Raw genomic sequence first — 13,586 nt, forward strand, 5'->3', positions numbered from 1 at the left:
CGCGCAGGAGCAGTTGCAAGCCGGGGCGGGGCTTATGGCGAGGGGCGGGACCTCGGGGGATGTTGATGATGTCGCTGGGCGGGGCAGGTAGTGTGGTCCTTGGAGTTCGTTTCTCCCGGGTGTCAGCCAACAGAACTGGGGGATGTGCGGTGGGGGAAGGGCAAGGTCCAGAATGTGATCGTGATGGGGTATGTGTGAGCACAGCGTGCCTTCGTGTGTCCGGTCTGCATCCCCCCTTTCACCTCAGGTGGGTCCCCTCTGCTGATACGGGGGCCTCCCCCACCTCCCACACCCATCCTCCAAATGCCAGGCTTCGGGGACCAGCAGGAATGAGCAGTCTTCCCCCAAACTTTCCCCTGGGCTGGCTCCTTTTTGTCATTCATCTCTCATCTCCTGGGAGAGAGCTGCCCAGCCCCGCAAATGCCACCAACCTCTTGTCAATGAAAATAATCAATAAATATATAATAAAAATAGAAAAGAGTTTTATTTGAGTCAAACTGAGGACTACAGTCCAGAAGACAGCCTCCCAGATTATTCTGAGAAATTTCTCCAGAGAAGCATGGTTTTCAGCAAAGTGTTATATACTGTCAGAACAAAGAACATTAAATAAGTCAGAGGTACATTTCTTCAAGGTTTCAAAACCAAAACCAAACCAAACAAAAACAGACCAGCACATATACAGCGAGTATACAGAGAGTCAGTATGGCCTTGGCACCTGGGAAGGGAGTCTTATTGAGGGAGGACCCAGCATTGGCATCCCAGGAAGGGAGGCATTTAACCTTTCTTTTTAACACAGACGTTCTTTACTTCTGGTCAGTGTGCCCTTTTCTTTAATAATTAAAGCAGATGTACAATGCATGTTTGCCAGGCCACAAACAAGCTATTTTAGTTAGCATAAAATTCAAATTAACTCATGTAAAATGCAGAATGACTTCCCCATACCTTTTAAAATCCCCTCCATAACGTTCATCATTATCTGAGTTAGCTGACGCTTTTATTCATTTACATGTTTAGGGCTGGTCTTATCAGAGTTTTTTTAATTTATTTTATTGAAGTATACTTGATTTACAATGTTGTGTTAGATTCCAGATTTTAGTAGGAAGGCTTTCAGCTTTTCATCATTGAGATTATCTTGCCTGTGGGTTTGTCATAAACAGCTTTTATTACGTTGAGATATGTTCCCTCTATACCCACTTTCATAAGAGTTTTTATCATGACTGGATGTTGAATTTTATCAAATACCTTTTCTGCATCTATCGAGATGATCATGTGGTTTTTTTGGTTTTCTTTTGTTGATGTGGTGTATCACATTGATTGATTTGTGTATGTTGAACCATCCTTGTGAAACTGGGATGAATCCAACTTGGTTGTGGTGTACAATCTTTTTTATGGGTTGTTGGATTTGGTTTGCTAATATTTTGTTGAGAATTTTCCCATCTACATTCATCAAAGATATTGGACTGTAATTTTCTTTTTTGGTGGTGTCTTTGTCTGGTTTTGGTATCAGGGTGATGGTGGCTTCATAGAATGTCTTTGGGAGTGTTCCCTCCTCTTCAATCTTTTGGAAGAGTTTGAGAAGGATTGGTATATAAGTTCTTCTTTGTATGTTTGGTAGAATTCACCTGTGAAGCCATCTGGTCCTGAACTTTTGTTTGTAGGAAGTCTTTTTTTTTTTATAATTACAGATTCTATTTTATTTCTAGTGATTGGTCTGTTCAAATTATCTATTTCTTTTTGATTCAGTTTTGGTGCACTGTATGTTTCTAAAAACTTGTCCATTTCTTCTAGGTTGTCCAATTTGTTGGCATATAATTGTTCATAGTATTCTCATTTTTTAAATTGCATTTCTGTGTTATCAGTTGCTATTTCTCCTCTTTCATTTCTTGTTTTATTTGGGTCCTCTCTCTTTTCTTCTTGGTGAGCCTGGCCAAAGGTTTGTCAATTTTGTTTACCCTTTCAAAGAACCAGCTCTTTGTTTTATTGATTTTTTTCTATTGCTTTTAAAAATCTCTATTTTATTTATTTCCTCTCTGATCTTTATTATTTCATTCCTTCTGCTAATTTTATATTTTGTTTATTCTTCTTTTTCTAATTCTGTTAGGTGGTAGGTTAGGTTGTTTGAGATTTTTCTCATTTCTTGAAGAAGGCCTGTATCGCTATGAACTTCCCTCTAAGAACTGCTTTTGCCGCTTCCCATAGATTTTGTATGATTGTGTTTTCATTGTCATTTGTCTCAAGGTATTTTTTAATTTCCTCTTTGATCTCCTCCTTGACCCATTGGTTTTTTAGTAGCATGTTGTTTATTCTCCATGTAATTGTTTTTTTTTCTCATTTTTTTTTTCCTGTGGTTGATTTCTAGTTTCATGCTCTTGTGGTCAGAAAAGATGCTTGAAATAATTTCTATACTCTTAAATTTGTTGAGGCTTGTTTTATGCCCTAGTATGTAATCAATCCTAGAGAATTTTCCATGTGCACTTGAAAAGAATGTGTATTCTGGTTTTTTTTTTTTTTGGATGTAATGTCCTGAAAATATCAATTAAGTCTAACTGTTCTATTGTATCATTTAGGATCTCTGTTGCCTTACTGATTTTCTGTCTGGAAGATCTGTCCATTGATGTGAGTGGGGTGTTGTAGTCCCATTGATTTCCTCCTTTATGTCTGTTAGTATTTATTTTATGCATTTGGGTGCTCCTATATTGGTTCATATATGTTGACGAGTGTGATATCCTCTTCTTTTATCATTATATAGTGTCCTTCTTTATCTTTCCTCTGTTTATAGCCTGTTTTGTTTGATATGAGTATTGTGACCCCTGCTTTCTTGTCATTTCCATTTGCATGAAATATCTTTTTCCATCCCCTCACTTTCAATCTATGTGTGTCCTTTGCCCCAAAGTGGGTCTCTTGTAGGCAGTATATTGTAGGCTTCTTTTTTTTTAATCCAACCTGCCAGTCCATTTTGATTGGAGCATTTAGTCCATTGCCATTTAAGGTAATTATTGATACATATGTACTTATTGCCATTTTAAACCTTGTTTTCCCATTCATTTTGTATTTCTTCTTGTTCCTTTATTTTTGTTTTTCCTTTTGTGGTTTGATGATTTTCTTTTGTATTATGCTTGTGTTCTCTTCTTTTTGGTTTTTGTGAATCTATTGTATGTTTTTTGATTTATGGTCACCCTGTTTGTCAAGTATGTTAACCCCTTCCTTTATCTACTTGCTTGGACTGGTAGTCGTATAAGCTGAAACACATTCTGAAAAAAAACCCCACTACATTTTCTTACTCTCCTCCCCCACATTTTATGATTTTGATGTCCTCTTTTACATCTTCATGTTTATCCTTCTGCCATTCATTGTGGTTATCAGTGCTTTCACAGAAAATTTTGCAGAAGTTTTTTTAAAAATCTGTGCACTGGCTTATTTAAGTGATTTACTTTCCAGTTGTGATTTTCTCTTTCCTATAGAGTCTTGCTGCTTTTCTATTTAGAGAAGGCCTTTCAATATTTCCTTTGGGCTAAGTTTAGTATTGCTGTATTCTTTTACATTTTGCTTGTCTGAGAATTTCTTTATCTCTTCTTCTATTCTATTCTTCTTCTAAATAATCTTGCTGGGTAGAGTATCCTAGGTTGCAGATTTTTCCCTTTCAGGACTTTGAATGTGTCTTGCCAACCCCTTCTAACCTGCAACATTTCTGTAGAGAAATTACCTGATAGCCTTATGGGGGTTCCCTTGTAATTAACTTTGTTTTTCTGTTGCTGCCTTTAGAATCCCCTCTTTAACTTTTGCCACTTTAATTATAATATGTCTTGGTGTAGGTCTGTTTGGGTTCATCTTGTTTGGGACCCTCTGTGCTTCCTGTACCTGGATATCTGTTTCCTTCTTTAGGTTTGGGAAATTTTCAGCCATAATTTCTTCAAATACATTTTCAATCCCCTTTTCTCTTTCTTCTCCTTCCAGTATCCCTATTTTGCATATATTGGCATGCTTTATATTATCCCATAGGTCTCTTATATTGCTTTCCTTTTTTTTTTCTTCATTTGCCTTTCTGTCTGCTGTTCTGATTGGGAAATTTCCATTATTCTATCTTCCAGATCACTTATTCATTCTTTCCCATATTCAATCTGCTATTTATTGTCTTTAGCTCAGCTTTCATCTCACCAAATGAGTTTTAAAATTTTTCTTGGTTCCTTTTATAGCTTCTAGTTTCTTTTTACAGTAATCTGCATTTCTATCAATAGCTCTTCTTAATTCCTTCAGTATTTTCATTATCTCCTTTTTTAAATTCAGTGTCTATCAGACTGAGGAGGTCTGTTTCATTGTTTGTTCTTTCAGGGGAATTCTCTTGATCTTTTATCGGGAGTGATGCCTCTGCTTCTTCATTTTACTTATATTTCTCTTACCCTATGGGTTTAGGAGAAACAGTTATCTACTGTGGTCTTAGAGGGCTTTTTTTTTTTATGTTGGCTAAACACGCTGTGTGTCTTGTGGGATCTCAGTTCTCTGACCAGGGACTGAACCTGGGCCATGGCAATGAAAGCACCGAATCCTAACCACTAGACCACCAGGGAACTCCCGAGGGCTATTTTTATATGGAATGTCCCTGTGTAGCCTGCATGGTTTTAACACTTTTGGTGTGAGGGCTGCTTTTAGTATGGATGCCTACTGCATCTTTCCTCAGTGTGTGCTGGCCATTATCCGCTTGATGGGGGTGTGACTGATGTTGCGGTGACCAGAGCCTGCCCTGGATAGTGAGTGGGGCCTCCTCTTTGCTCTGTGGTTTTCACTGCCCTGTTGGGGTAAGGGCATGCTCCCTAGTTGTTGGAGTAGAGGCCCCCAGACCCATTTCTAAGCTGTGGTGTGAGGTGGGTGGGATGGGAGAGGAGTCAGTGAGTATTCCTCAATTAGAGCTGCCCATCAGGCAGCGTGCTGTGGTGTCACTTGTCACCTGTCATGTGGGCTCACAAAGTACACTGTTGTTGGCACTGCCCTCGGCCCTACCTCCACTGTGGGAAGGCAAGATATCAGCCCAGATGTCCCTCAGGTGCTGTGTTCACAAAACTACAAGCACAGATTTGTAGCCACTGATCCACTAAAGTCAGGTATCAGGACTGCAGCGGAAGCAGCCCAGACTCCAGGCCAGCCACACAGCTGCTAAGGCCAGACTATCCCAACTGTGGGAACACCTGCAGTCCACTTGGCTGTCCTGCAGGCACTGAGTTTACAAAGGCGGTGGCAGTAACGTAAATCCAAGGAGTGGACAGCCGCTGGGGATCAGCTCTGATTTCAGTCCCGCCTCCACTCTGTGGCCAATCGCTGGTGCTTACGCGCTCCCACACTCCCAGAGGTCCGAGAAAGAGGCTGGTATGGCAGGCCCTCCCCTTTCCAACATCGAATGAACCTGGTCCAGACCTCCAGAACCACCCTGCACGGGAAACACTAAACGGACATTCTGGGTGATTTGTTACTTGGCAAGAGCTAACAGACACAACCATGAAAGTCAGGACTTTGAGTTGGGGGAAAACATCTGTAAAGGGGAGGTGTTTCCTCATACTGAAAAAAAGACTGGGGTCCACTCTAAAATTCACCCTCCACAGGTCTGTCACGGGAGAGGTGCTTCCTTCTAAAACAACTTTCCCTGCCCTGGAGTTCTCTGCTCATTTTTCTCTAATTTTGGAAGCACTGTTTCAGTCCTAGGGATCCACATTTATTCTTTTATAAATTTATTTATTTATTTACTTATGGCTACGTGGGGTCTTCATTGCTGCGTGCGGGCTTTCTCTAGTTGTGGCGAGCAGGGGCTACTCTTCGTTGTGGTGCAGGGGCTTCTCGTTGGGGTGGCTTCTCTTGTTGCGGAGCACAGGCTCTAGGTGCACAGGCTTCAGTAGTTGTGCCACGCGGGCTCTAGAGCGCAGGCTTAGTAGCTGTGGTGCATGGGCTTAGTTGCTCTGCGGCATGTGGGGTCTTCCTGGACCAGGGCTCGAACCCATGTCCCCTACATTGGCAGGCGGATTCTTAACCACTGCACCACCAGGGAAGTCCCCACATTTATTCTTAAGACCCTGCTCCCTGTTACCATGCCAACTGCACCAAAGGAACTGAACCTTTTATTTATTTAAATATGTGGACCAAATATCTACTCAGTCATAAAATGAACAATCAAAAGGCCAGCCAGAGACCCACAGATATATCTTCGGGTCTACTTCCATGGGTCACAATTATAATTTTGAACCAGGGAGGTGGTGGAGGTGAGGCTGGTAGATGCGAGGTCCAGTCCTGACCCTGTGACATCCTTCCTGTGTGATCTCGGGCACCCCACGGAGCCTCCCAGAGCCTTGGTTTCCTCATCGGCAACATGGGGATGGTACGGTATCTACCCACTAGTGCTGAGAGCCCGAGCATGAGGTATAAAAGGCTCAACGGGGTGTCTGCCTATAGGAGGCCCTGGCAGCCCTCAGCCCTCATTCTTGGGCTGGTCCACCACAGGTTCTGCAGGACTGCCGTCAACAGGCTCCTTCTCCCGGTCGGAGCTCAGGTGTTGAGTCAGGTGTGGCAGCTGGGCAAAGGTGTCCCCCACCTTCTCATCGGCGTGCATCCTCTGGTGTCGAATGAGGGCGGAGGAGAAGCCGAAGGCCTTGCCGCAGCCACTGCACTCGTACGGCTTCTCCCCGGTGTGCACGATGTGGTGCTGGATCAGGTAAGAGCGATTGCTGAAGGCCTTGCCGCAGTCGGGGCACGCGTAGGGCCGCTCGCCGGTGTGCGTGCGCCGGTGCAGCGTCAGCAATGAGCCCTGGCTGAAGGCGCGGCCACAGTCCCCGCACCGGTAGGGCTTCTCTCCGGTGTGGACCTTCTGGTGCTCGATTAGGGAGGACACGTGGCTGAAGGCGGTGCCGCACTCCAGGCACTTGTAGGGCCGCGCCCCCGTGTGCATGAGGTGGTGCTGCACCAGGTGCGAGTGGTTGCTGAAGGTGCGGCCACAGTCCCGGCAGGCGTAGGGCCGCTCGCCAGTGTGCACGCGCCGGTGCTGGCTCAGGTGCGACACCTGCGTGAAGGCCTTGCCACACTGCACGCACGCGTACGGCTTCTCGCCCGTGTGGATGCGCCGGTGCTCAGCCAGCGAGGCACTCTGGCTGAAGGGCGCGCCGCACTCGGGGCACATGTAGGGCTTCTCGCCCGTGTGCACGCGACGGTGCTGCGCCAGGTGCGTGATCTGCGTGAAGGCCTTGGTGCACTGGCCACAGGCGTAGGGCCGCTCAGCAGTGTGCGTTCGCTGGTGGCGGATGAGTGCCGAGGAGAAGCGGAAGGCCTTGTTGCACTGTGCACACACGAATGGCTTCTCGCCTGTGTGGATGTGCTGGTGCTCCAGCAGGGAGGAGCGGTTGCGAAAGGCCTTGGAGCACTGGCCACACATGAAGGGCCGCTCGCCCGTGTGCACACGCCGGTGCTGCGCCAGGTGCGTGGGGCGCATGAAAGCCTTGCCGCAGTCCGCACAGCTGTGTGGTCGCTGGCCTGTGTGCGTGCGCTGGTGTGCCGCCAAGTAGGAGCCCTGGCTGAAGGCCTTGCCGCACTCGCCACACGCGTAGGGCCGCTCGCCCGTGTGCGTCTGCCGGTGCAGCATCAGGTGCACGCTCTGGCTAAAGGCCTTGCCGCAGTCGGGGCAGGAGAACGGCTTCTCCCCCGTGTGGGTTCTTTGGTGCAGGGTGAAGGCCGAGCAGTAGCTGAAGGCCTTTCCGCAGTCCTGACACTTCCACGGCTTTCTGGTGCCACCACCTCTTTCCTCCTCCTCCTCCACGCTGGCGTCTGCGTTCTTCTGGTTCGGGCTCTTTCTTGGTCCGCCGTGCCTCTGGGGCCTGTGGTCAGCCTGGGTAGTTGGGGGGCTCGATCTGGTCCTGAGGGTTCTGGTGCATTCATCATGCTCGGGGACGCAGTCCTCAGTGGGGTCTTCCTCGTGGACCTCCTGCTTCAAACAACTTTCCTGGTTCTTCCGGCCATCCCTGAAATGACCTTCGTGTTTCGGGGTTTCTCCCAACTCAGAGTCTTGCTGGACGGCAACCGTCAAGAGTCCTTCCATCCCGGCTTTGCGAGCTGCTGCTTTGATTTCACATCTTCGTTACCGGATGAGAAAGAAAGAGAGGGAGTGAGGGAAAGAGGGAGGGAGGGAAGGGAGGGAAGGAAGAGGAGGAAAGAAGGAAAGAAAGAAAAAAAGAAAGAAAGACAACAAAAAACCAAACAGGTTTGTCCCCTGTCCCGGGCTGGAAAAGGATCAGAGCAGCGTCTGTCTACCGACAGTCTGGGTCAGATCATGCTTTGTTGCGGGACCATCCTGTGCATTGCAGGATGTTGAGCAGCGTCCCTGGCCTCTGCTCACCGGATGCCCCCAGGTGTGACAACCAAAAATGTTTCTAAACCCTGATGTTATGGGTTCAGTTGCGTCCATGCAAAAGATGTACTGAAGTCCTAATCCCTGGTGCCTGTGACCATGTGCACGTGTAGAGAGCAGTCAGTGACCTGCTTTGGGTTCAGCCCCCTGGGGTGGGTGGGCCAAGTGGGGGCCATCCTAGGGGTGATGAGTTCCTCCTGGTATCACCAGCAGCACACCCCTCCCTGAAAGACCCTGCTCACGTGGGTCCAGAAGGCCCTGTGTCTGCCTCCCACCGGCAGCAACCAGCTTCCAGCTTGCTCCCTGCTATGTGCAAAGTCACACTCACAGGCTGAGCCTGAGCCTCTCTCAGCTCTGAGCTCCCCTCATCCCCCTGGTACTCCCCACCCTAACCCCAGCAAAGACGAGCTGGAGGTGGCGACGAGCAGGTATGTGTGGCGCACGGAACACGCACAGCAGGTACAGGAAGCCAGTGAAAGTTTTCACGGGCGGGCGGGCCGCACGTTCGGACCAGGAGGAGACATTTCATCTTAACTAGCACACAGAGTGCGACAGACGTCAACACAGAGATCCTGATTTCCACTCTGAAATCAACACTGCTCCACCCTGGCCCAAGGCCCAGCAGCATCAGCATTGAGGACAAGCGCAGAGCTCAGGCCCCTCCCCAGGCCTGGTAACTTGGAATCTGCCTTCTGATAAGAGCCCCGGGTGGTTTGTGGGCACAGGAACATCTAAGAGGCGCTGGTCCCGGCCACTCTGAAGCCAACTCGGGTGTATTATTATAGTGGCCAAAATAACCAGCACCCGTTGAACACAGACTTATGTGCCCAGCACCCTTTAAGCTCTTTTATTCTTCAATGAGGCTCCCAGAAGTGGCAATACCAGGCAGGACCCACACCTGGGCTGCCCAGCTCCAGAGCTTTTCCTCTTCCTCTCTCTCCCAATTAAAATCACTAATGGCAGGACTTCCCTGGTGGTCCAGTGGTTAAGACACCGAGATCCTAATGCAAGGGGCCCGGGTTTGATCCCTGGTTGGGGAACTAAGATCCCACATGCCGCAACTAAAGATCCCACACATCGCAACTAAGACCCTGTGCAGCCAAATAAATAACTTTTAAAAAATCACTAATGGCTCCATAAATGCCACACTCCTCTCCATGGCCTGCACAGCATCTCCCTGACCTCAGCCTCTACAGCGCCCTCACCTGCTCTGGGCTTGCCCTGCTCCAGCCAGAGGCCTCCTCCCTGTTCCACAAACACTCTAAGCATGCTCCTGCCACAGGGCCTTTGCACTGGCCGTTCCATCTGCCTGGAAGGCTTGTCCCCCAGTGCAGGGATCAATGAGCCGAGACTTGGAGGAAGTTACGGAACGAGCATTCCGGGCCATGAGCCCAGCAAGTGCAAAGGTCCTAAGGCAGGACCATGATGGAGGTGATGGAGGAACAGTTAAGTGGCTGGGCAGGGTTGGGGGGCGCTGGAGAAGAGTGACTTAGGCGGAGAGCAGGGGAGATTAGATATGGCAGGGTGAGGGCCAGATCATGCAGGGTCTTTGTGCAGAGGTGAGAACTTTGCCGGTGGGAGCCAAATGGGTCCAGTCTCAGTTCTGGTGCCACCCCCACAGGCAGCCCTCAGGCTTGAGTGGGGCCTGACTGGATCCCCAGAGCAGGCAGTGGTACCCACCTCGTAGGATTGGGAGCATCGGGTCCTGTCCATGTCACTCAGGCTGTGGCCCCTGCCGTGGCCACACATGCCTCAGTGGGTCCAGTCGGCATCTGTGAGAGAAAGAAACAGGGACCCCTGAAGGAAGATGCTGGGGCAGGCGCAGGTGGGTGGGTGGAGCAAGAACGCAGGGTGTTTCCTCTGTGTGCACGTGGGGAAGGTAAGTGGCTTCAGGGCGGGGTACACCTGGGCCAGTCAGGTACACAAGCAAGCAACCAAAAGGGAGACAGAGACATGCTCAGAAGCAGACACACGTGTCACATCACACACAGACACACACACGGAACTGCATGCAACCACACGTGGGGGGGGCAGTTATACCACCCCTTGTCTTGGCCCTCAGATGCCCTTACACAGTCACCCATATGCTGTGGCACAGTCCTTCCCATACACAAGGAGGCAGGCAGTCTCGCACACCCACACAACTCCAAGCGCGTCTGCGGTCACGCCTGCCCATGCACACGTGGGTACACACACAACAAAGTCACACATGCCGCCCTGCTCCACGGGCAGGCCTGGCCTGGGACACCACCCACAGTGGCACCCCTAGTCGCAGGAAGAGTCATGCGGTGGGCAGAGCTCCGCACGTGTCCAGAGCCGCAGGTTTGCAGGGTCTCCCCCACGCGCAGATGCACACACACACACACACACACACACACGCAGCACCCCCACCCTTGCAGTGTCTCTCATCAACATCCTGTGCACAGCCCTCCGCTCAGGCACACCCTGACCATCCAGCTCCATGCTGGCAGGCACACCCACCCAGCCACCCTACGCAGTTGCACAGCCAAGAATTGTGGAATTATACACCTCACACCCACCTAGGAGAACAAGTTCCACACATGCCCAAACTCACAGATAGGCAGAGGTCCCGAAATGCTCAAATTCACGGGCACAGGCCGCTAGGGTCAGGCACGTGCAAACATATGGTGACACTTGGGGACGGACTCACATGAAGTCTCATGCACAGGTGGGACAGGCGGGCCTACGCGCACAGTGACACACACAGTTACACGCCCGCACCGGCACAAAGTTCTGGAGCGGCACGCAGGGCAGGCCTCACACGCACAGGAACACGCCGCTGGAGTCGGGATCGTACCGGCACACACACTCAGAGGACAAGCGTACACGCACTCGCGCATGCGCACCGCGGCGCCCTCGCCTCTAGGACCAGCTCTGAAGGCCTTGGGCGGCTCCCGCCGAGCCTGGCGGGTTTGGGTCAGTTTCTCCACGGTCTCTGGCCCTATCCGGCCCACGCGGAGCCCCGGTGACCCCTCGTCCCGCGATGGCGCGGACGTGCGAGCCACACAGGTCAAGGTAGCAGCCGCCACAAACTGGCCCAAGCGCCAGGCCGGCCCGGATTGCGCGTGCGCACTGGGAGAGTTGCGGCTCGCTCGGGTCCCGCAAGAAGTACAACTCCCAGAAGGCGCCGCGCTGCGCCTGCACAGCGACTTGGGCCCGCAGCGCCGGTGTCACGGAAACTACAACTCCCAGAAGGCCGTGCGTCGGCACACAGTGGGACAACGAATCTCAGCGGCTCCGGGAGCCCGAGGAGGGCAGGGCGGCTGGGGGCGGGGCTTGGGCGTGTCTACCCGAGCTCCGTTCACCACAACCTGGGCTCCCTGGTGGGCGGGGTCAGTAATATGGGGGCGGGACTCTTCTTCCTCAAGGAGGGGGCGGAGTCCACAGGTGAGGGTAAAAAAGACCCTTAGGATCAGAGAGGCTAAGTGAGTCGCCCCAGGCCACACAGCACAGAAAGGGCTTGAGCTGGAGTTTGCAACCCACAGTTCACCCTTAAGCCATGGAAGTCATTTGTCTCAGAGATGTGATGTAATTCTAGACCAGAGCAAAAAAGGTGACAAATCCATTGACGTGGGCAAATGATTATAGTACAGAACTCGACATAAGAGTCACTACTGGCCTGCTGTTTTTGTAAAGTGCTTCTGCATAGAGTTAGGCTCCCTAAATTATTCCCTTCATAGGATTAGCCTTCATAAATCATTCCTTCAGCCATTAGAGAAATAGGCACAAGCTCATTTTTAGACAGTTGGGAAAGCAGAGAAACGTGTGAATATACAATGGGAAGATGTATGTATGTCACCAGAATCAACATGCTACAGATTGTGAGATACCATATTATTTTATGTACTCCCAAGGCTGCCCGTTAAACCATGACACCTGCTTTTTATTGTTTTTAATTGAGGTGTAGTTGATGTACAATATTATATGAGTTTCAGGTGTACAGCATAGTGATTCAAATTTTTAAAGGTTATACTCCATTTATAGTTATTATAAAATACTGGTTATATTCCCTATGTTGTACAATATGTCTTTGTAGCTTATTTATTTTATACATAGTAACTTGTATCTCTTAATCCTATACCTCTATTTTACCCCTCCCCCCTTCCCTCACTCCACTGGACACATGCTTTCTTTACCTTTCAAGTTTTTGTTTTATGTGTAGATGTCCAGAGGCATTGTGGGTTTCCCCTCATCCTTCTGGAAGCTTCTGGCCTTGCATAGTAAGAACACGCCCATTGCCCCTCCAAGCCTGGGACTCATGGAGCAGAGCCTCCCAGCCAATCCACAGACCTGTAAGCATGAGAAGAAAGGATTGTTGTTTTAAACCACCAAGGTTTTAAAATTTTTTTCTGGTTTAGTTTTACATTTGAATATTTAAAAAACATCAGGGAACTTCCCTAGTGGCGCAGTGGTTAAGAATCTGCCTGCCAATGCAGGGGACACAAGTTCGAGCCCTGGTCTGGGAAGATCCCACATGCCATGGAGCAACTAAGCGCATGCGTCACAACTACTGAGCCTGTGCTCTAGAGCCCGTGAGCCACAACTACTGAGCCCACGTGCCGTAACTACTGAAGCCCACGCGCCTAGAGCCCGGGCTCCGCAACAGGAGAAGCCACCGCAATGAAGCCCATTCACCGCAATGAAGAGCAGTCCCCACTCACCACAACTAGAGAAAGCCCGCGCACAGCAACGAAGACCCAGCACAGCCAAAAATTAATTAATTAATTAATTAATTAAAATAAATAAAAATAAACAACACCTCTTACACTTTCCTCATAAACCATGTAGGGAGCTCAGAAGGCTGAAGGTTTTTTTTTTTTTTTTTTTTTAACTAAAAAGCTTCCCCCCCCCCGTTAAAAAAAAGGCAGGGATTACTCAAATACAGGAAAGGACCTTTCTATTCAAGTATATGATGTGGAAGTATTATGAAGAAAAACATTTTATTATGCTCATTTCATTATTCTGTGGTTATTAGGTAAAAACGTTCCATTAGTAGCAATTCAAGCAGGGCACAGAGGGAGGGCTCCGTCTCTGCCCCACAGTGGGACTTTATTGGGGTGGCGTGACGAGCCGGGGATGGCTGGGATGGCTCAGTTGGTCCATACATCTGGGACCTGGCTCTTCTCCATGCAGTGGGTGTTGGGACTGGCCAGACACCTCCATGTGGCTTGCTTGGGCCTCCTCACAGCAC

At 49.3% G+C, this 13,586-nt stretch overlaps 1 protein-coding gene across 1 annotated transcript; it reads right to left on the bottom strand.

Annotated features, from left to right (window-relative positions):
- Positions 1-460: 460 nt before the first annotated feature.
- Positions 461-11,453, bottom strand: ZNF835 (zinc finger protein 835). Its single transcript, XM_007175452.3, is given in 4 exon segments — positions 461-6,572; positions 6,575-8,099; positions 10,055-10,146; positions 11,117-11,453. Coding segments are annotated over 2 exon segments (1,566 nt in total). The 5' UTR covers positions 8,066-8,099; positions 10,055-10,146; positions 11,117-11,453; the 3' UTR covers positions 461-6,497.
- Positions 11,454-13,586: the final 2,133 nt, after the last annotated feature.

This window comes from Balaenoptera acutorostrata, chromosome 19 (genome assembly GCF_949987535.1).
Source record: "Balaenoptera acutorostrata chromosome 19, mBalAcu1.1, whole genome shotgun sequence".
Lineage (NCBI taxonomy): Eukaryota > Metazoa > Chordata > Mammalia > Artiodactyla > Balaenopteridae > Balaenoptera > Balaenoptera acutorostrata.